The sequence below is a fragment of the Hippocampus guttulatus genome, chromosome 4 (assembly GCF_054856545.1).
Source record: "Hippocampus guttulatus isolate MCC_2025c chromosome 4, RoL_Hgut_1.0, whole genome shotgun sequence".
Taxonomy (NCBI): Eukaryota; Metazoa; Chordata; class Actinopteri; order Syngnathiformes; family Syngnathidae; genus Hippocampus; species Hippocampus guttulatus.
The window spans coordinates 16,889,544-16,911,789 of NC_141264.1; the positions used below are offsets into that span (position 1 = coordinate 16,889,544).

Sequence of the window (22,246 nt, forward strand, 5' to 3'; positions counted from 1 at the left end):
AAAGATATGTGGTGCTAATCACATTAATGAAGGCTTTTCCTCTACAAGGCTTTTTAATGCCATTAGTAACAGCTGCAGTGGGGTCGAAAAAGTATTTTCTGTGTACCATAACAGCTAATATGGGTTTAATAATGCAAATGTCTGTTACATTAAACTCAGGAGGATAATCTGTCAAACCTCCAGATTTTACAATGAGCCCAATAAATCTTTGCCTTTCCAATACGTTGGTAGGCGACTGTGTGTGTGTTGGCTCCAGCTCATCCATGACCCTAATGAGAACAAGCGGCATAGAAAATGTATGGATTATGGATGGACACTACTATATTCAGGATAATACAGTTTAATTGCTGGTGTGCGGCGGATGCATTCATGCTTGTTCAATTGTTCAGATCAGCCCTTCACTGTCGTGTAGATAGTCATTATTTTATACCCTTTATGATGAGACTGCTGTACCCCATTATTTATTTATTTATTTATTGTTTTTACACCAAATACCACCTCAAAAAATACATAGCCCTCCCAAGTACTACAATTACGACCAACATTTAAATACAGTTGTGTAGTAGGCTCAAAAACGATGCAGGGGTTGATTCTTAAAAATTGCATTTAGCGAATTGTAAACCAATGAAAAAGTATGAACCGCCGTAATATTAGGACCGTGATTAAATACAGCAAACTAAAATTACGATACATAATAATTCTATCAAAATGTAAAAGTTCAATAAAATATATATATTGTTTTTTAACCTGAATTAATATTTGCAAACATACCATTCTAAAAGAGTAAATGCAAATGTATTGTTTCTAAAAGTTAAAAACTTATCTGCACTGGATTTAACTCACCTCAACTCAACTCTATTTATAGTTTAAAACAACCACCACTGTATACAAAGTGTTGTAAAAGAAGCAAAAAAAATTTAAACAAATAATAAATACATAAATAACCACACTGTAATATGCACAATGTGCCCATTTAATTCAATGATTATTTCACACACTACCAGTGGTGTATTGCCATTCATTTCCATGATTCAGGTTCCTGTATCGCTTACTTATCTTTCCAACAGTTTTTTTATGCATAGAAAATTATTGAAGTTGCTTTTGGTTCTAAGTTCTGACCTCAAGCATTCAGTTACCACCAATCTCTGGACTAAGAGACGTGTTTTTCTCTTCTGTTCGACTGCGATTTAAAATGGCTGATTTTGCCCACTGTTGTGTAAAGTGTACGTGTCGTTCATCCAGTTACGTCATTATTAATAATTACCCCTGGAATAATCGAACGCTTTCTATCCCGACCCCTCTCTGTGTGTCATTCACCACCTTCCTTGACCTTGCCCCGCCAGCTGTGCGTGATTAATCCGAATATCGATTTCGCTCCCCAGTTGTCGTCTTTTTTTTTGTTTTGCATCCCATTCTTTTGTTATTTATTCATGTCATCAACGCCCATGAGCCGACATTGGGGAAAAAACAAAGAAGTTAGTCTGCCCAATGAAATGTGTGTGATGTGCGTGCAAACAGCCCATGCCCCTCCCTCTCCGGCTGCCAGCATCACTGCTGACCGGCGGCGATGCTGTCATCAAACCGGAAGATAAAATCCGGTTGAAGCACCCATGCAGGCCCTGCCATTCATATCTGGATATTGCAAGGGCATGCCGACGCGTATTCGTTGTTCGTGTGGGGCACCGCGGCGCGTGTAGGACGTCGCTCGGATTCCAAGGACACTGGCGATGCATACGTCTGACGACGACTGCACGGTGTGATCGCGGATTCATCGAGTTTCATTGACGGGGACCAGCGCCCGTTTGGACGATGCCACGTCACGAGATGATCGCGCCAGACAGATGCTGCTGTGCTGCACTTGCACGGCCATAGATTGGGACCACCCCGCCCCCCCCCCCCACCACCCCCTCTCCTCACTTCATGAGAAAACAGCTTTAGCGTCTCTTCTTTTTTCTTAGTGCATACAATGATACCCGCCAGCGCCGCATCAATGTTACCGTCTGCAGAAGCTGCCAAACTGTACCAGACCAATTACGTCCGAAACTCCCGCGTCATCGGACTCCTATGGGCTATATTCACCATCCTGTTCGGCATCGTGAACGTGACTATCTTCTCGCAGCCCTATTGGATCGGTGATGGCGTGGACACGCCGCAGGCCGGCTACTTCGGGCTCTTTCACTACTGCATCGGGGACGGGGTCTCCAGGGAGCTGGCCTGCCAAGGCAGTTTCACCGAGTTCTCCGCCATCCCGTCCAGAGCCTTCAAGGCTGCCTCCTTCTTCATCGGGATGTCCATGATGCTGGTGGTCACCTGCATCGGATGCTTCTCGCTGTTCTTCCTCCTCAGCACCTCCACTGTGTACAAGATCTGCGGCTGGATGCAGGCTGCAGCAGGTAAGGCGTCCAGAACGGTCAACAAACTCAGTTGGGAGATAATGTAGACAATTGGTATAATTACACTAGTCAACAAATCTTTGCTACAATGAGAGATGCAAGTCACCTTATTTTAGATTTTTTTTTTTGCTCTGATTCTGATTCTTAATCTGCCCGCATCTTTTTTCTTTAGAGTCTAGCACATCAGGTTTGCATAGTAATGTAATAATAATATACTCTGTAATATGTGTAGTAATTATTATGAATTAAGTCATCTTCAGCAACAGGTGGAATTTTAGTCTGAAACGTCATAGCCCTAAATTACAACACAGGGTAACATCCATATTGTGGAAACTTTAAAAAAACGGATGCGCTAGAAAAACTTCATAGTTGCAATAAATGTACTATATGGAAATAGCATAATTAGACTATTTATTACTTACCATGTACCAACACGAAACTCCTGTTGGGGTTTTTTTCTTATTTGGATTAGATTTAAATGTATTTAATGCGGCTCTTTTTGTTCGTTTTGATTATTTGTTGGATATACTATTTTATTTATATGAGTGTTTTGATTGAATATTACTGGTGTGATCATTTACTTTCCCACACTAAAAATCTATCTATCTATCTATCTATCTATCTATCTATCTATCTATCTATCTATCTATCTATCTATCTATCTGATTTCATCTAATAATCTAATCTAGCCCCTAGGATCACTTAAAACTGTCCCAATCACACTGAACAAACGAGCGTATCCATTCTATTTTGATTTAAAATATTTCTTTCCTTCCACATTCCGAAAACCCTCATGTTAGGTAATAGATATGAACCTGAGTGTGAACCATTGTTTTTCACTATGTGACCATTGATTGCCTGGCAAGTAGTCCAGGGTGTATGTCGCTTTTCGCCGAAGTCAGTTGGGATAGGCCCCAGTTAGCCAGGGATCCTGAGGAGAAAAATCAGTCGGTGAAATAGATGTGGATGGAAGTAAAGGAAACTGAAACGTGTTCTAGGGTCAACCTGCCGTTATCACAACTCCGTGATTAATCGTAAAAATCTTATAAACAAAAGTTCTGTAAACGATTGTGATCATTGTAGTGTAATTTTCTGTATATTCTTGAGTTTATCTTGTAGTAGTGCTCCTTGATGAGGCTGCAAAGGACAAAGAAAGATGCGCAAAACTGCTCACTGAACTGAGGTCTCATGGATTTGTTGGGAAGTAGTCATCTGGTCCTGACCACTCCATTGCCAAACCATTGTACGACCAAAGATGCAAGGATAGCCATGGTACACGACAGTCTTACATTTCTGTCTGCCTCACAATCAGTGTAATAACTCTGTATGTAAACACTTGTACTCCTTTCCATGTGAGTGGTCCACTGATTAGCTAAATGAATTGCCAGAGGGGGCTGCCAAGACTGACGAACCCTATCCAGAGTGTCCCGCAAAGCAAATCAGTTAAGATACAAATGTGTGTTCTCTGCTTTAACCGGTAACCGTCAGACTCCGATGTTTTCACTTTGCAGTTAGTGTGAGTGTTTGTGTGTTGATATTGTCATTGTCACCATCTAATGCCATCCATGCAATTTGAGTGTTGAGTTATTGAGGCAGCCAGCAGAGTGGTATTATGTGGAACAGGTCCAGCTCCGTCTGGCGTGATGGGCTGAATTAATGCATTAAGGGCATTTTAATGAGCAGGCCACTGCTGCAGCAACGAGATGAAAGAGAAAGCAGAGAGGAGAGAGTCTGACCATGACAAGCTGCTGATGTCTAATGAGCAAGTCTGACTGCTTAGCACTGTCGAGAGGCATTTCTCTTTGATGAAGCTTAAACATCCACTGCCATCACTTAACGTAGCTGCTCTGTGGAGGAGTGGTGACCAACCTAGTTTGTGGAACTTTTGATAAAACATACGGTTAAGTGTCAAGCGCAAACGTGTTGTGACAACTCTAACTTTGCTAATTATTATTTTTAAAATATCACTTTCTGCACATTTTACGTTACATCGGTTTCATTGGACCACAACAAAATCTCCCAAATGCAAATAGAAAAGTGTGTTATGGTGAGGTTGGTCTTTTTGTCCATGATTCCAAAAGGGAAATAAATGGGTGGATACACAACACCGCTCATCACCAAAAGAACATCACAGTTTAAGTGAATGGTGGGGCCAGGATTATGCTTTGGAGCTGATATTCTTGGGCTGGAAATGGGGCATTCAGACAAATGCCAGTCAGTGTTAGCACGAAACCTTCAAGGCTTCTGCCTTAACCCCCACCCCAGAAAAAAAATGGACAGGAAAAGCCTCCTAGAATAGCTGATCTTTTTTTGGGATTATTCTGAGGCACTTTACATCTAAAATGAATCTGAATGTAATTGTTTAACTAAGAACCGAGCCACATCCCAATTATAAGAGGGTGTGCACACATGCGCAACTACATTTATGTCACGTATTTGTACTCTGCCTTTCAAAAAGAGATTTTCAAATGAGTTGTACGGATTATAGATACCATTAATGGTAGAAAAAAATTGAAACGATTCTTCTTGGCCTGTTACTTTTTAGCGTACAAAAACCTGGCATTTCAACAGGGGTGTGTAGACTTTTTATATCCACTGTGCATGCAACTTCTTGGGTTTTTATTTTCAAAACATTTGCAACGATTTCCGATGAAACTGCTATCATGTTGTTGTTATGGTGTATTGTGTATCGACATACGTGGATTACATTTTGGAATACAGTAATGCTGTCCATGTAACAAAATATGGAAAAAGTGAAGCACTTGTGAATAGTTTCTGGTTGCATAGCTCAGTCACATCATTTTCGTTGTCTCTCTTCACTTGTTTTGCGCACACATAAACTGTCTCAAACAAACTAAAAATGATGTTAGTATACACTGTGTATGATTGGCCCGAGCTTGTTATCCATGCCCACTTCAAGGACATGAATGGAGATCATATTCAGTTTTTTTATTTCTCACTAATGCATTTCGCATCTTATGGGTGGTATTCTTTGTGTCGATTCTAACCCAAAAGCATTACCAGGGTTAAGGTCATGCAATATCGTGGCCAGGTTTGCCCCCTCCTGCAGCTGCTTTTTATAAATCTCAACCCAAATATTCCTTATGGCGTATTATGATAAATGCACTTCGGTTCACAGCACTTTTCTCCAGTGTTTCATTTCACGTGAGTGCTAGTCTCCCGTAAGGAGGGGTGTTGTGACTCTGATGCTCAGATAAGAATGTTTAATGTAAATACAGACCACCAAGAAACACCTGAGCTCTCTGCGCGTATGTCGAAAAGGGAAGGCGGGGGAGTGCAAAGTTGAGTGCTCCCGTGTACATTTGATGGACCTGCGGTCTTTGCCTTGGCGCAGCTATTTCTGTCCATGCATCAAAACCCTCTTACCTTATCTCCTCCTATTACTTTCGTATAATTTCACCCATCTGTGCATCTCTCCCACTCATTTTGACCTCGTAGAATATTTTCCTGCAATGCAATGGCCCCTGTCCGTCTTTAAAAAAAAAAAAAGAACCTCAGTCTTCCTTGCTTTCAGGAGAACAAACTGTGCTTTCCATTCTCTTTATTTACAGGCTATGAGAGGCGCAAAACATAAACAAATAACTATTTCTTATATTAATTCATGGTTCATTTGCATTCATTTTAGCATATAAGACCAAAACATATATGCATAATAAATGCAATATTGTTTATTGTAATACAGATTCATGTATTGCCAATGATTGTTAAAAATTACATAGGAGGAGGATGCTTGAAAAAAGAGATTGCACATTAAATTGCAATCGCAATGTTAAGAAAAAAATGTGATGAGGTTATTTTTCAAAGTCGTTCAGCCCTACCGTGAGGTCACTTAAAATTCATTCTTGCAGTTATACGCAACACTCTTACAGTACACTCTCTTGTAGCCTTTTCCATATCGTCAATATTTCCCTTTTTGCAGACAGAGATGAGTCAAACCCGCAAGAAAAAAGGACATACTGAATGTTTTGTAACATTAGAGCAGAAACTTTGTGCCCAGTTACCCTTTTCCAGCCATTGGACTTATTTGTGGAGCTCCATTTATCATTTTGCCTATTGTGCTCCAATTCTAAACGCAATACCAAGATACTTTCAGAATAACTCCACACACATATATGAAAGGGGACTCTCAATAAAAATTTTTAAAAAAACCCCTATTTGAGTCAATATGAAAATTATATGGGCAGGCTGTCCAATTCAGTTTAGCCAGTCAGATGGAAAAAAATTACCAGTATAGCACCTACAATAGTCAAGGTGAGTCTATTCTTTACTTGATTAACACATTATTGCTGGATCTATACATTATACTGTAAATATCCTCATATAGTAAGAAGGTTTAAAAACAGTCTTTCTCATTCTGTCAGCCTATGTCTGTCTTTGCATAAAATGTGGAAAAACTAAAAATGCTTCATTCAGCTATATGTCCTAAAGAGTGAATTTGTTCACATTTATCTGTATTGTACATATTTCCACAAATTCCACAAAATACCAAATATATCATGACGCATATATTTAGTTACATGTGTCCGGATTTTCTGTGGGTCTGTAGTTGCATTTAAAATAGTCATGCTTTTATCTTGATTATCCTGAATGTTTAAGTTTGTCATCAAGGTCACTTCGCTTTTTCCCAAACAAGCTTTCTGAGAGCAATTTCAACAGTTTTCCTTAGAGCATTTTTTTGCCTCAGGCCCTCCTCGGTTTCCCTGATCTCCAAATAAACACTGAAAAGAAAATTTGGGAAATTTTTCAGCTGAGCTGCTTGATTCTCTGCCATCCTGAAGTCAGTTTACATTCACACTGGGTCATCGTTTTACACTATTCCAATTGTGGTAAAGCAACCTGAATTAGGGTTGGAGTTAAATGTCTTTCAAAATAGCCACATCTCTGGGAACAGGTTCTCAGCTGAGGTATATTCAAATGAGCCAAAAAGAAAAGAAAAAAAACCCAACACTTCTCTGACTTTGAAGAGAAAGCGGTACGGATAATAACTGCAGTCTTGGCCCTTGTCCACTCTCCTTTCACTCTCCAGACTCAGTGCTGCAAATGAATACTTTCATTCCAAATCAGGTCTGTGCAAGCATTTGTAGTGCTTCATTGGCCAAACTTCTGATTGTGTTGTGAGCGTTTCTCATAACGCTGCATTTACCCCATTCGATACACGACGGGGAGACCTGCACTTGCATCCTAATTCTACAAAAGATCATTACAGCAACAATTAGTATACTGTATTGATCAAACCCGTGTCTATTCAACTGCATAAGTGGATCTATGCTGGCTTTTGTCCACAATTTCATTGACTCTGATTCTGTTCAAATAGGACACTGTTATTGACACTGTCAGTGAGGTCTTTGTTTTTGGTAGAACAATCTTAAGCTTGGCGTGGCCTTGCACTTGTGCACCATCAGGAGCAACTTGGGGTTCAGCATCTTGCTTCAAGGACACTTTGATGTGTTCACAAGGGCCGGGGGATCAAACCCACAACCCATACCACCCAACCTGGGTACACAAACGCATTGCAGTGCTCTTTGAAGCCACACCAACATGTTGGCCAATTTTACGTCTGTTTCTAGTGGTTACCTCGTCCGACTGGAGGAGCACAATATCAGGAACACATTACAGTGTGCCGGTCTACACTACTTTGGAGTCCAGGGTAATATATGGACCCACGGGCAATTCCAGGATCAAACGTCAGACTGCACGATGGTAACCCAAATTTTTCACCGACAACATAGAAGTGGAATCCCAAAATAATTGTAATGCTCAAAATTTTAAGGGGGCGGCCCGGTAGTCCAGTGGTTAGCACGTCGGCTTCACAGTGCAGAGGTACCGGGTTCGATTCCAGCTCCGGCCTCCCTGTGTGGAGTTTGCATGTTCGGCCCGGGCCTGCGTGGGTTTTCTCCGGGTGCTCCGGTTTCCTCCCGCATTCCAAAAACATGCATGGCAGGTTGATTGGACGCTCTAAATTGTCCCTAGGTGTGAGTGTGGGCGTGGATGGTTGTTTGTCTGTGTGTGCCCTGCGATTGGCTGGCAACTGATTCAGGGTGTCCCCCGCCTACGGCCCGAAGACGGCTGGGATAGGCTCCAGCACCCCCCGCGACCCTAGTGAGGATCAAGCGGTTCGGAAAATGGATGGATGGATGGAAAATTTTAAGGTACGTACTCGGATTCATTTTAGGCATGCTCGCTGTCATCTTGAGACCCATCCATCCATATTCGAATCCTCTTATCCTACCAAGGGTCGCGGGGGGTGTTGGAGCCTATCCCAGCCGTCTTCGGGCCGTAGGCGGGGGACACCCTGAACCGGTTGCCAGCCAATCGCAGGGCACACACAGACGAACAACCATCCGCGCTCACATTCACACCTCGTGGGAATTTTGACTGTTCAATCAGCCTGCCATGCATGTTTTTGGAATGTGGGAGGAAACCCGAGTACCCGGAGAAAACCCACGCAGGCCCGGGGAGAACATGCAAACTCCACACAGGGAGGCCGTAGCTGGAATTCAACCCGGTACCTCTGCACTGTGAGGTTGACACGCTAACCACTGGGCCACCAGGCTGCCATCTTGAGACCCTTTTAAAATATTTGTACCACATTGTGTGACGGTGCATTGTCGTGTTCGAAATGACGCTGCAGCTTCACACAAGAGAACATGGTGGCGTTTTTTTCATATATCACATCCAGTCGGATACACCCACTGGGGCAGATTTATGTAATGCACAAACTGTTACCATTACAGCGTGATGCATTGGGTTTTCAGTCTTCACATGCACGAAGCGTCCTCTGCCACGGGGAAATGAGAGAACAAACTTTTAAACCCTCAGAGGTAAACAAACCACCACCAAGTTCGATATTTTTGCATATTCAGGCCTTTTACTTTTAGTCCGTATCAAGTGTTACACAATAATATGGTTTAGGGGAAAATTCTACTGCAGTGAGAGGCATCAGCATGTGGAAGATGTGCGTGCAACGCATATAGGCTATGCCCGTTCAGCAGGATTAAGTATGAAAAAACAAGTAGAAAGGAGATTCTTTTTTTTTTAATGAGAGCAAAACGAATCCCCTGCAGTGTCCCTCACTCACCCTAAATAGTCCTCGCTTCGCAAGAGGATACTTTGAGGGTGAGACAATTTCTGTCTGTCAATTAACACATCATGGATAGTATGCAAATATATGCACCTCTCGAGTTATAGAAGATAATCAACATAATAGAAATTCCTTTTCATTAGTTAATTTTCAGATTCAAACCAATGTCATTCGATTTTAAAACGGACTGCATTCTGAAGCGAACGATGAAATCGTGAATGTAAATGAAGCCAAGCGTGAAGGTGCTGAAGTGCAACAACAAAGTCTCTCGTCCTCAGTTTGTCTTTTGCACAATGACTAACAGGAGACCATTCAGAGCAGGGCTGCAGACTTTTTTTTGTTTGTTTTTTTACTGGGAGCACAGTCACCTTTAATCTGATATTTTAGAGGTGCACATTACAGGTGGACTTGCTGGGTAAATATTCAATCCACTCATTTTCTCTATATTACTGATAAAATGGGCTGAACTGTGGCGCATTACTGTGAGCGACAAAGAAATCTTCAAGACTAATTTAAAAAAAAAGCATGCAAAATTACTGGTTGCAAATGCCAAGTAGATTAAAATTTTACTTGCACTATATGAAATTTTCGTAGCGAAATACCACCACTTAAATACCACACACCCTGCAGGGTGTATTCTGCCTTTCACCTTAAGTCAGTCAACTCAAATAGACACCAGCGAACTGCGACCTCGAAGAGAACGGATGAATGGATGAATGACCACAAAATGTCAAGAGTGTAAGGTAGCCAAAAGCTATCTTCCTGAAAATTAATGAATGTAACAAGTAGCAACATGTTCCACTTTCACACAAGAATTGTGTTATCGTTGTTGTGGCTCGAAAATGAGCCAAATGTTACCGCAAACACTTTTACGAATACCGTGTGAAAGGTGGTTCGGTAACATACCGTAAGTCTGTGATTCCCAACTATTGTGCCGAAGCACATGAGTGCTGTAAGATATTGTTAGGTGTGCTGTGGGAAGATTTTATTACCGTGCCATTGACACATAGCGAACGGCAGAATAATTATAGCTCTCCACTAAATCAGCGATTCTCCACTCCAGTGGTGTCATGAGAGATCAGGAGGTGCACTTTAGGTAACCCGTGTATTCATGAGTTGTCATTTATACAACAGAATAACAATATATTGAGTCAATTGAGATGAGAGCATTATTATTTCAGATTTTTTTTTTTTTAGATGTTGATTTGGGGGTGGTCTTTGAGATGTGTATAATGTCAAAGATGTACCTTTGCTCTATAAAGGTTTGGAAACACGGCTGTAGGTGATCTGAGGCCATCATTCTACAATTGATCCACATTGTTGCTGTAAATGATAAGCCAGTAATCACCAAATAATGAAGTCATTCTCAATTCTGTGGCTGTTTTGCGTCTGTTGAACCTGCCAGTATTAACACAAAATTTGAAAGATGCTTTTGATCCCCATTGCCCTTGCCAGTGCTTATCCTGAGTGTAGGTCTGCAACCTCTTTCTGGACTTGTTACGTAAGCTTTGGCTCCCTCCATCTCTGAGCTGGATGTACTTGAACACTCCCCCCCCCCCCCCTCCCCGCCGCCCCCACTTGCCAATCACCACTGCATCCCCGCTTTGTGTGCCAATGCGCAACCATTTCCTGTTAATAATTGTTTGGAAAAAATATATTCTAATAATCAACTCAGTACCGTATTGGCCCGAATATAAGACGGCCCTGATTATAAGACGACCCCCTCTTTTTCAAGACTCAAGTTTGAAAAAAGACTTTTTGAACACCAAATAATTTTTTATACAGAAAATAATTACAGTACATCTGAAACAAATGATTATAACAATATATTTGAGAGAAAAAGCATGTTTTTTTTGCCATTCAAATCATCTTAATATCTGAACATTTAAATATGTAAACTAAAGTGCAATCACATTCGTAAATGAATGGCTTCTGGTTTTTGAAAATGTAAATTACATCATAACTTCTCCTCAGCTGCCGGTTAACCTGGCCAAACTTCGACCCACTTTTCTCCAGATTGTCGCTGCTTCTCCATTTTCTGTTGTCTCTTCTATTATTTTCTTCTCTTTTCTTTCTTACCGCTATTTTTTATTTTTCTTCTTCATACTACTGCTATTTTTATTTTTATTCTTCTTGACAGGGGCTCACTTTGGCCTGGGGAGTCAAGTTCAGCATTCGCTTCAATGATATCTAACGCCATCTAGGGTCATGAATGGGTATAATGTCTAGACCCCGAATATAAGACGACCCCCACTTTTTCAGTCATATTTCAATGCAAAAAACACCATCTTATATTCGGGCCAATACAGTAATTGCCAGATGCATTGTGGTTTGCTTGGTTTATACAAGGAAGCTTGTTGAGAGACATTGCATGACTTATGCATTGATTAAATAACTGGATTATTTAACAAGTACATCCGCCGGGGTGTAGGTGACTAAAAGACATTACTCAATCGTTCGGTCGATGCGTTCCTTGTTCCTCCGCTGTTAGATGCAGATTTTTTTTTCTGTCACCTGATGAGTCACTCATGCAATATTATCACAACATCATTGCAGTCAAGCAGAATGAAGGGTATTTAGAAAATGTTCCTTGTACAAAATGTCCAGTAGGTTCATCGGCTCTGCTCGTGGGGTGGCACTCTCTAAAATGATAGATGATTCTCTTTTCAAGTACCAAAATCAACCAAAAACTACCAGCGCTGACACACTTGAAATCCCCACTTAGTCTGGCTATATGCGGGATTTCTTGATGTTTTGAAACAGCCCCTTTTATATGAGTGCAATTAAAGCATATCATGGTGCTACGCCATCTCTTTGGCACTTTGTGCGCTCGTCTTTGGATCTTGATAAGAGTCTTAACTGTCCAGTTTGAAGAGCGGTACAACACTTCATTAGTGCCTGGACCAGCCATGGGAAAGATTGGATTACGGTAATCTGTCTTGTTCTATGGACTCATTATTTCAACACATACTGGAAGGACTCCATCAAATGTTTTAATCATTTTCTGACACAGACCAGTGTACACAGTATGAAAATGTAATTTGGAGCAGAGGAGGGTGCATTTAGTTTTAGCATACTGCTCTTTAATGTAAATGTGAGTGGGAGAGCACAACCATACTGACAGGCCCTGTAGGTGACAGATTTACAGTGGAAGGTGAAAGTGAACATAATTTGGAAAAGTGACTTTGACTGTTTTGTTGATAAGAGTCCTGCCCACCCATCAAGTATGAAATGAAGCACCCAAAACTCCTGTGAAGTAGTCACCCAATCTGCCCAAAAATGTGCAGCTACCCATCAAGCGGGTTAGGAAAACAAAGTAGCTTTTTTTTTTTCAAACGGTGAACTGACTCTTATATCTGCCCGTTCCTGGAAATGTGTCTGAACGAGCCGTTCTGAATCTTGTGATTTGGGATATAACAGTTTGACTAATTTACGTAACAAGCGCCCATACACAGTTTCTCTGCTTATGACATGGCAGCTGCAGGAGTTTGGCTGAATATCCGCCTGTTATAAGGAAGCTTTATATGTCTTCATAGAGGCGGCTCGGTGGTCGAGTGGTTGGCACATCGACCTCACAGTGCAGAGGGACCGGGTTTGATTCCAGCTTTGGCCTTCTTGTGTGGAGTTTGCATGTTCTCCCCGTGCCTGCGTGGGTTTTCTCCGGTTTTCTACGGGTAGTCCAGTTTCCTCACGCATTCCAAAAAATTGTTCCGAGGTGTGAGTGTGAGCGCAGATGGTTGTTTGTCTCCGTGTGGCCTGCGATTGGCTGGCAACCGGTTCAGGGTGTCCCCCGCCTACTGCCCGGAGGCAGCTGGGCTAGGCTCCAGCATGCCCCGTGACCCTGGTGAGGATAAAGCGGATCATAAAATGGATGGAGGGATTGATGGATGGATGTTTTTGTCGATTCTGCACCATTCAAGTGAAGTGGAAAAAATGACCCCGTTGATGATGCACTTTTAGCTATTTATTGAACAGGACAATCAATCAAAAAGACATATGCCAAATGCACGGGCTCAAAGAGTTTGAAAATACTGATATGAGCAATCTGCAAAGTGGCAAAATCTGGATATGAGAGCTGACCCTGTAATGACTGAAACCTTTTTGTCACATCTTTGTGTTTGCACGTACTGTACGTACACAAAAAAAAAAGATATTTTCTTTCTTTAGGCAATGAAGCAGACGGACTGAGTCTCGCCAAATCCCATCGTGCAACTCCACCACAATGCTTATGAATAAATGATGCTCAGAGTTCACAAGTCAATGGGATTTTTCTTGTACTATCGATGGGATTTGCCATTCTCTTTGTCCAAATGAGCCAATGTGCTGCTGTCAAATCTGCAGTACCATCTGCCGGTCTGCTGTCAGACTCTCGTGCCACGCCGTTTGAGCGTCATCTGCCCTACCTACATCCTCTTACATAAGCGGCTGCTAGCATTCTAGAATTTCTCCGCCCCGTTTTCCACTCGCATGATCCCAGTGTTTGCAGGATGGCAGCAAGTAAGGGAGGTGAATGTGCTAACGATAGACGTGAAGAAAAGCTTAAAATAGCAGTGCTAAAGGCGGCTTCGGCATATGGTGTCCAGTGCTCTTGATGTTTGCGCGGTGCTCGCCAGCGGCTGCATGCAGACAGACAGATAGACAGGGATGGAGCATGTCACCCTGCATGCGTAGTTCATTCCCTCACCATCTAGACCACCTCCTTCGCTTGCTAATCTCATGTCTTCTCTCTGCATGTCTTCAAGATAAGAGAAGCGAGAAAGGTAGCACGAGGCCATCAGCTCAAACATATATAATCACATACAGTATATGCCTTTGGTTTAGTTAAATATGGGCCCTTTAACTTTATTTAAATGCCTTCAAGAATCTGTTGATTACACAACTTTACTGATTTTTGCCGTGTTTTTTTTTTTTTTAATCGTAGACAGTAGACATCTTTGTTTTAAAATTCTACCTTCCTTGAGCAAAAGTTTATCTCCTTTCCACCACCTGCGTAAGCCCTGAATGCACAGCTCACGGCTTTCACTACACTGACTGGCTGTTACTCATGCCTTGGTTTACATGTATCCAACCAGGTAGTGCTATGAGTGGGATAATCCCGCCGACCAAGATGTCACAGCAGATAGAGAGACACAGTTGTATCAGAGCAAGAACAACAAAAATTAGATTGGTGTCTTATTGGCCGACTGATTTATTTTAAAAAAGAAATGAAGAAGAAGAATATATTGGGCTGATGCTGATCAGCGTCAAAATGCCAAATATCAGCGCCCTTTATTGGCCTGGAGGATAACTGTTAACCCAACCGATAATATTTGTAGCACCACTCTTGACATGACCAGATTGGGTTATATTTACCTCGTATTTTGATTGAGCAGACTGGGTTCAAGATTGGATTTGGGGTGGGCTAAAGAGCAGGTCATGAATCGAGACACAGTTTCTTTGTTCTTTCTAAGGTAATATCGGTGGCAGCTGGATATGGTCATTTTCCTGCCGGTGTATAAAGTCTATTGAGGCATTCGTTGAGTTAAAGCGCTCTGAATTTAAACTTGGTTATGTAAGAGGATTCTGCACTTCTGCAATGAGCGTGCTTCTGTGTTTGTGGATGAGTTGACTCCAGGCTTAAAATTTTATTTTTAAAAAAAAAAGTGTTTGACTGCATGAAGAGTGCTTGTGGATATGCTCTTGCCACTTGTCTCCAACTCGAGTCACAAGAGGCCACCATGCAGGCACCAGGCATGTGGCACAGTATGTAGACCACATTCTATGACTTGCCGTGATATTTTACCGCTCTCTTCTCCACTTGGTCCCCTGATGCTATCACTGCATGACAGGCTACTATTCTTCTTCCTCTGCCTCCGCTCAATCCTTTTGGGTCATGTAAAATTCATGATGCCACTGAAGGCATGCAGGAGACACCCAGGAGGATCTGTTACAGCTCTTGTTACTACTCTATTAAAAATAACATGAGGCAGTGAGAACCATAATATTGCCTCGCTTACTTTTTTGGTGTGAAATGTAATACTGTATACTGTACCCACACCACTCAGATTATTAGGTCCTCGTGTACAATCGAATGCGATATTGCAACAAAAAATATAAATTGCATATACTTACTATGAGAATAATATTGCTGATCAATACCCTCAAGTAACGTATCAAAGTAGGAAATTGACTTTTTAGTTGGTTTTATAAAAGAAATGGGTCTCTGAAGTGCCTGCCCATCCAGCAAATGTGAAATTAAGCAGATGTTTACAAATTTTTGAAAATGTTCGCTGCTGGACAGGACTGAACGACATCATTTTGAGATAGAAATGTTGAGCTCAGACAACACGATTTTGTGCTCGTTTAAGCTGATTTTTTTTTTCCCCCTCAAAGCACACTTATTCGCCCGAGCTCACCAATCACAAGCTGTATACCACTCGTGGACAGGTCACACGAAAGAGTCAGTTCTGAGCTTGTGCAGTTGCAAAATTGTACATATTCCTTATTCATGTAGTTCATATCTCATGCACCGATTCGGACATGTTGATTGAGTGAAAGTAATAATCTTGATTAGTGCTCACTTTCTCTGTGCAGCTCCATAGCATTAATACTTGTTCATATAGAAGGTCAATGTCAATGTTTGGTGACGGATCATCCAAGTGCCTCAGTGTAATGCGACCATGTGCAAATGGCAGTAAAGCAAAAATAACAATCCCCACCCCAGAATCATATTTATCAAAACTTCCCCTAAATATGAGCGTTGCCAGTGGGGTGGCCAGAGACCTGCGAGTGGTGGCTGTAGCTACGCCCCTGATCAAGTCTATTAAAGTGGTTGTTGCTTCACCCAATAAAATGCCACTGTATCTGTGTGTTAGTGACACTAACATACAGCACATACAGGTGAAAGGAGGCTTTTGCAACGGCGATAATCCACCGTGGACTCTACCTCTGTCTAAAACGGCAACATTTCCACAGTCACAACCTGTATATGTCAAGACTTGAGCCAAGGGCAGAATCATGCACAGGATTCTAGAGGACGTTTGGCAGGCTGTGATACAGTAAAGTGAGTGACACGGGGCCAAGTACACAGCCCGTCAGCTCCGACTTCAATCTTGCCTGAATGAAAAGGTCTTGTCTGGTACCACCTGGAGGCAATCACTTTTTCATTCACTAAAGATAGGTCCAGCCAAAGGTTCCACTCGACTCACTGTGGTTGTTTAATCACCAGAGTTAGCTTGCTCCCGCCCTCACTTTAAGGATTCAAAGGGAGTGAAAATGGCGTGTTCATGCCTCTTGGTGTGTTTGCAGGGTGCTCGCTGTCCACCTGAATCAGAGCCAGTGTCTGAGTCTTTGCTCTGTGAACTAGCGCGCCCACATGAATTGCTTATGACAGTTAGAGCCATGGGGGAGCGAGAGGAGGATGCTCTGCTCTTTTAAATTTGTCTCCTGCATGCCTTGCTGTGTCATTCCCTTTTGTACTCACTGAAGCATCTTGAAATGTCCCTTGTTGTCAGGATTCAGGATTATATACAGTAGCAAGAATGCAGGTATGGAATTTTAAACTCTTCCTCTTTGCAAAATTGTTTCAGAACAGTAATATTTTAGGGATATCTAGTGAGGATCGCTCTATGCCACAGCATTTCAGAAGTTTGTATTTTCTTCTGTTGATGCCATTCCCTTGTTGATTTACTTCTTCTACTTCCTGTGCTGGGGCACTGCTGTGTTGCGAAATGAATATTCTATTAATTAAAGGGGAGGTCAACCCCAAAATTTTCTTTACAAGAATATGTTCTGTGCAGCACCACTAGTCTAAACTGTCATGTTTCGGTTTGTGACCAACAGGTGGCACTGTAGGGCTCTCCCTGCAGCTGCACACCTGTTGGTCGTTATGTCGTTATGTAATTCTTTAAAAGGACTCCAGGCACAACCACTCAGTGTCAGGTCATTGTTTGTTTGCTTGCAACTGTCATGTTTGTTTCTGTCATGGTTCTGTTCCTGTTAGTTTTTTGCCACAGTCATGGTTTTTGTTTTGGATTCGTTTTGGTTGATAGCACTTTGTTTGTTTTGAATTCAGTTTTCTCTGTGTTTTATTAAATACAATTCGTCAAATTCACCCTGCTCCTCCCTCCTGCTTGCTTTTTGGGGTCCACCACCACCTTGCAACCTGACATTAACACAACATCCTGATTTATATTGCATTTGTAGAACATGAGTGAAATCGTAAAATCCAAATCCGTTTTCGTCCATCTCAGCGGCGGCCATTTTGCCACTTGCTGTCGGCTGAAAATTACATCACAGTTGCTCACCATGTGTCCAAGCCCTGTGTAAGAAAAGCAGTCACAAACTGTGCGACCTCCCCCAGCATTCCTCGGAATTGAAATGTTTTGATACTGGTGGGTTGGGGTCTTTTTTTTTCTCTCCACTCCTAGTGTTTAGTGGTCCTTCTAAATAAATGAACTTTGGTTTCATTTGTCCGCACATTAATTTTCCTGTAACGCTCTCAAACATCCATGGACTCTTGCAAACTTCAAGCCTGATTGAGTCTTTATTAAAACCTGGGATTCTATAAATCCACCTCACAATGTTTTTCCTTTTTTGCCATTGATATGTCATTGGTACAGTTGACAGCTTTTTCCACCGCTTTTTACTTTGTATTCAAATGATTTGTCTGCAAAGTCACACCACCACTGACCTTGTTTTCTCTGTTGCTAGCACCGCCATTGCTGGTCAAAAGCGATGACTCGTCTTATCTCATCTCGAGCTCTTCAGACTTATTTACCCCTGGGTCGGCGGCAAATCCTTTTGTTCTCGCCAATTCAAATTCAAACAACGCGCTCTAGGCCACTGTAGCCTGCAGTAGGCTGCACTCTCCAGCGCTTGCATTAGCTTCAGCAGACTGTGCCTTATTTTTAACCGAGATGATCAGATCACAATTTATGACCACTTTATGCAGATATCCAGGTTCTGTAATTCTGAAGCGTTCACATCCTTTCAGGGTATAGGCTCAATCTAATTTGTATTTTCAACCGATTAAACTTTCAATTTGTTTTGTAAAGTTGACCGACTTGACCTTCTGAAAACAGTCTGACGCATGAGGCTGTGAAGAACAGTGTTTAGTTTCTTCAATGAACGATAAAATGTGTGGGTGTGTGGGTGTGTGTGTGGGTGTGTGTGTGTGTGTGTGTGTGTGTGTGTGTGTGTGTGTGTGTGTGTGTGTGTGTGTGTGTGTGTGTGTGTGTGAGCGCGTTTGCATGCAATGGTTGAGACCTACTATAGATGGTCAGAGCAATTTATTGAAAATGCCAAGGGCCAGAGAGGAGCCACAGTGATGGAAATGGGTGGAATACAATTAGAAATTGCATTTACATTTAAAAGACGAGTCCATCAAAGAAGGTAAACAGGCACTAAAGATGCATTTTCAATTTCTATGTAGCAATCAGTGATAATGTTGAAAAGCGGGAGCATTCATCCCTCACACCCAAACACTCAATGTGAGAGCGAGAGCAATGGGGATAACAAAGTGAAATCTTTTTTGTTTTATCATTAATATGTAAATGGTTTTTTTTTTGTAAAGTGAATGATTTGAACCCTTATATGTCTCTCTCTCTCTCTCTCTCTCTCTCTCTCTCTCTCTCTCTCTATATATATATATATATATATATATATATATATGAAAAAAACACTTGAAGTGGCCTTTTTTTGTGTCTTTCTTGCAACATGTCATTATCACTGACTCCATTTATTATGACACAAAGTGTTCTCGACACAATTCACATCCATCTCTCCTGAATGATTTTTTTCTTATATGCTGACCTTCGTTCACACGTTCATGTTCCTTCCCTGCAGGTGTGTGTCTGGTACTGGGCTGTATGGTCTACCCTGATGGCTGGGACAGTGATGAAGTGCGGCGGATGTGCGGGGAGCAGACGGACAAATACAGCCTTGGGGCCTGCTCCATGCGCTGGGCCTACATCCTCGCCATCATGGGCATCTTGGACGCGCTCATCCTCTCCTTCCTGGCTTTTGTCCTCGGCAATCGTCAGGACGGCCTCATGACAGAGGAGCTGCTGGCTGAGAGCAAGGGTGAAAGTGACATCATAACCTCACGATGATGTCATGTTTTGTTGTTTTCCTCTTTTCACACCCAGCAGCCAGCCAGCACAAGAGATGTTGTTTAGTACAATTAGTTCAGCCCTGGTTCCCTCTGCTGGTGTATGTGAGCATTACAAGCAGTCAATGTGAAGGATGCTTATGGCCAAGTGTGAACGTGGGAGTCTATTAATAGCATGACCTTGACAACGTGCAGATGAATTTTAATTAATATTGTCTCCCTGTTTCTGTTTCTTCTTTTTTTTTTGCAGAAGGAGGCAATGCTTAGCAACATTTTGGTGAGTAAGACATCATTTTAAACGTGGATCCAAGTATTATTACATTATGTAACCAAACATTTGGTATTTTGGTAGTCATGTGTTCGTAATGTCAAAAAAATAACACAAACAATTTACCTTGAAGCTTTTGACTTTCACATGGAGAACTATTTATACATCTCACTTTTTAAAAAATGTATTGACATTAATACAGTATTTTCTTGTAAACCACGCTCGTGCAATTGCATCTTGTTAAAAAAAGATCAGATGAACACAACATGCATTAACATATGTAATTGCACGAAGTATAATGTGACTGCATGTGCAAGTTGAGTTTATCATGTAAAAATATGCCAAATAAGCTTGGCGTGGTGTACTCTTGAATATTCTTTTGATTAGGCATAGATTATAGTCTCTAATTTTGTTTTCTGTTTTATCTGCACCACGCCTAAAAATGCCCTGCGATTCAGATTTTCATATCGGCGCAAGTCTCGCTACTCGTGTTTGCTAATTTGGCAGACCCGCCTCAACCAAGCTGAGCAGACCAGCACAGCAGAAGTATTTTGGAGATGTAACTGGTGGTGTAACAGTTTGTTGTCAGAAAGTCGGTATAAACCTTACGTCTGCCCCGACCACATCTAACACCATAGTTTAGTTTCGACACATCTTGTTAAAATTTGAGATCATTTGAGTACTGTATTGGCTATTCTACCACACATTTTTGGGGGCATTCTAAATAATTTGTTTTGATCTGTCATATTTCCAGGCTCCTATGGTCCACAGAGTCATCCCTTCAACATCACACGACAGGAGGGAGGAGGAGAGGAAACCATGCAGCCACTCTCCAAAAAAACCTCAGCCATTGCCCTTTCCTTTTTGCTTGCAGCCCCTTACGTCATCCTCCAACATTTAGACCAAGCCCCTATAATACACATTCAACCCAGTGAGCCTGCAATGCAACCCCCTTTGCATTGACGGACCATGGCGGGGGCGCAGACTGTTACTAAATGACAGGGGTGGACTGAGCACAAACAGCAACAACCACCAACACATCATTATCCAATACACACATGCTTACTGTACTGTACAACCCATTTACTACTATACTCTATGTTGACAATGATCTGTATGTTCCACTGTAAACATCTGTGTCACAATTTATCAAGAGAAGAATCCATGTACAGTGTTTCATCATTTTGATGTACAGGCTTAATAATGACACGAAAAAGGATTTGGACCATTTATTTGTCTTTCTCTGTTCACATTTAACTAATATTCTCTGTAGATTGAAGTATGTACAGAAAATTAAGATGCTATGGGACTCAATCCCTTCTATGCCCGTCTAGCTAACTTTGCACAGTGCTTCAGTTCTGTTGTTTTTAGTATTTAACTCTAGTATCTACACTGTGATGGGGTTGTTAGAAGACCGCCTGTTGCAGGATGTGTAGCTGCTGTGTGAATGTATGGCCGAATGAGCACCGGTGTGCAAGCTTGTGTGAATGTGTCATATTTTGTGTATTGTATAGTACACACAGACACACACACATTCACACGCACACACACACACACACACACACACACAATGTTCCTGTTGTATCTATTTTAATATGTCTTTAGCTGGTTGTGTTTCGCTTTGACTCACAAATGAGCTAACTGGTGAGTGCAAACAGGGTAACAGGATGCAGTGTCATCTAATGATGTGGGTCATGTGTAAAGTTGAGATGAAATGGATTTAGCTTCACCTATCTTGTGTAAATAGGTATAGACAGGGGTTATCTCACAGCAATTAAAGAGATTCCTTTAAGATTATGTATATCAAGACATAATAAAGATTTTGACTCTATCACTTTTGTCTTTTTATGTAGGCCTGAGAATGTGGTTGTCGTGTGAATGGGTCGCTTAATTGCGTGCCAAAAGAGACACATGAAAGTGGGCTATGATTCTTGATCCTGGGGTAATTTGACGAAAGCATGCCATAGACTTGTGTAAAAGACATGTGTGAATTGTTTTGAATTGTGAATAAAAAGTATGTGTCATATAAAATATGGAATTTTACCAAAACACTGAAACGACAGGATTCCCTTGAAGGAGGAAAAACTTGACTGTAAGATTAAGCAAGCTTAACATTTCACTGGCAAGTAACAATCGTCTTAGCAAAGTCACATGTACACACTACCATTAGGACAAGAATTTTGTGGAGATTACAAAAGAAATAAATTTACCACGGACCACATTTGAACTAGAGTACACGATGATCAACTGCTGCTCAGTTACCCATTCAATTCATCATAGACAAAGAATACATAGTTAGTCCAAGGGTTATGAAGTCCAGTCCTTCCAGTGAAAGCAATTATTTATTTAAGATTAAGAGATTAAGATATCCTTTATTTGTCCCGCAATGGGGA

General features: G+C 41.6%; 1 protein-coding gene across 1 annotated transcript; it reads left to right on the forward strand.

Moving 5' to 3' along the window:
- Positions 1-1,544: 1,544 nt before the first annotated feature.
- On the forward strand, positions 1,545-21,684 carry LOC147206141 (LHFPL tetraspan subfamily member 3 protein-like). Its single transcript, XM_086109854.1, has 4 exons — positions 1,545-2,393; positions 19,321-19,557; positions 19,836-19,862; positions 20,608-21,684. Exons 1-3 carry the CDS (start codon positions 1,967-1,969, stop codon positions 19,850-19,852), a joined length of 681 nt encoding a protein of 226 aa, XP_085965980.1. The 5' UTR covers positions 1,545-1,966; the 3' UTR covers positions 19,853-19,862; positions 20,608-21,684.
- The last annotated feature ends 562 nt before the right edge of the window (positions 21,685-22,246 follow it).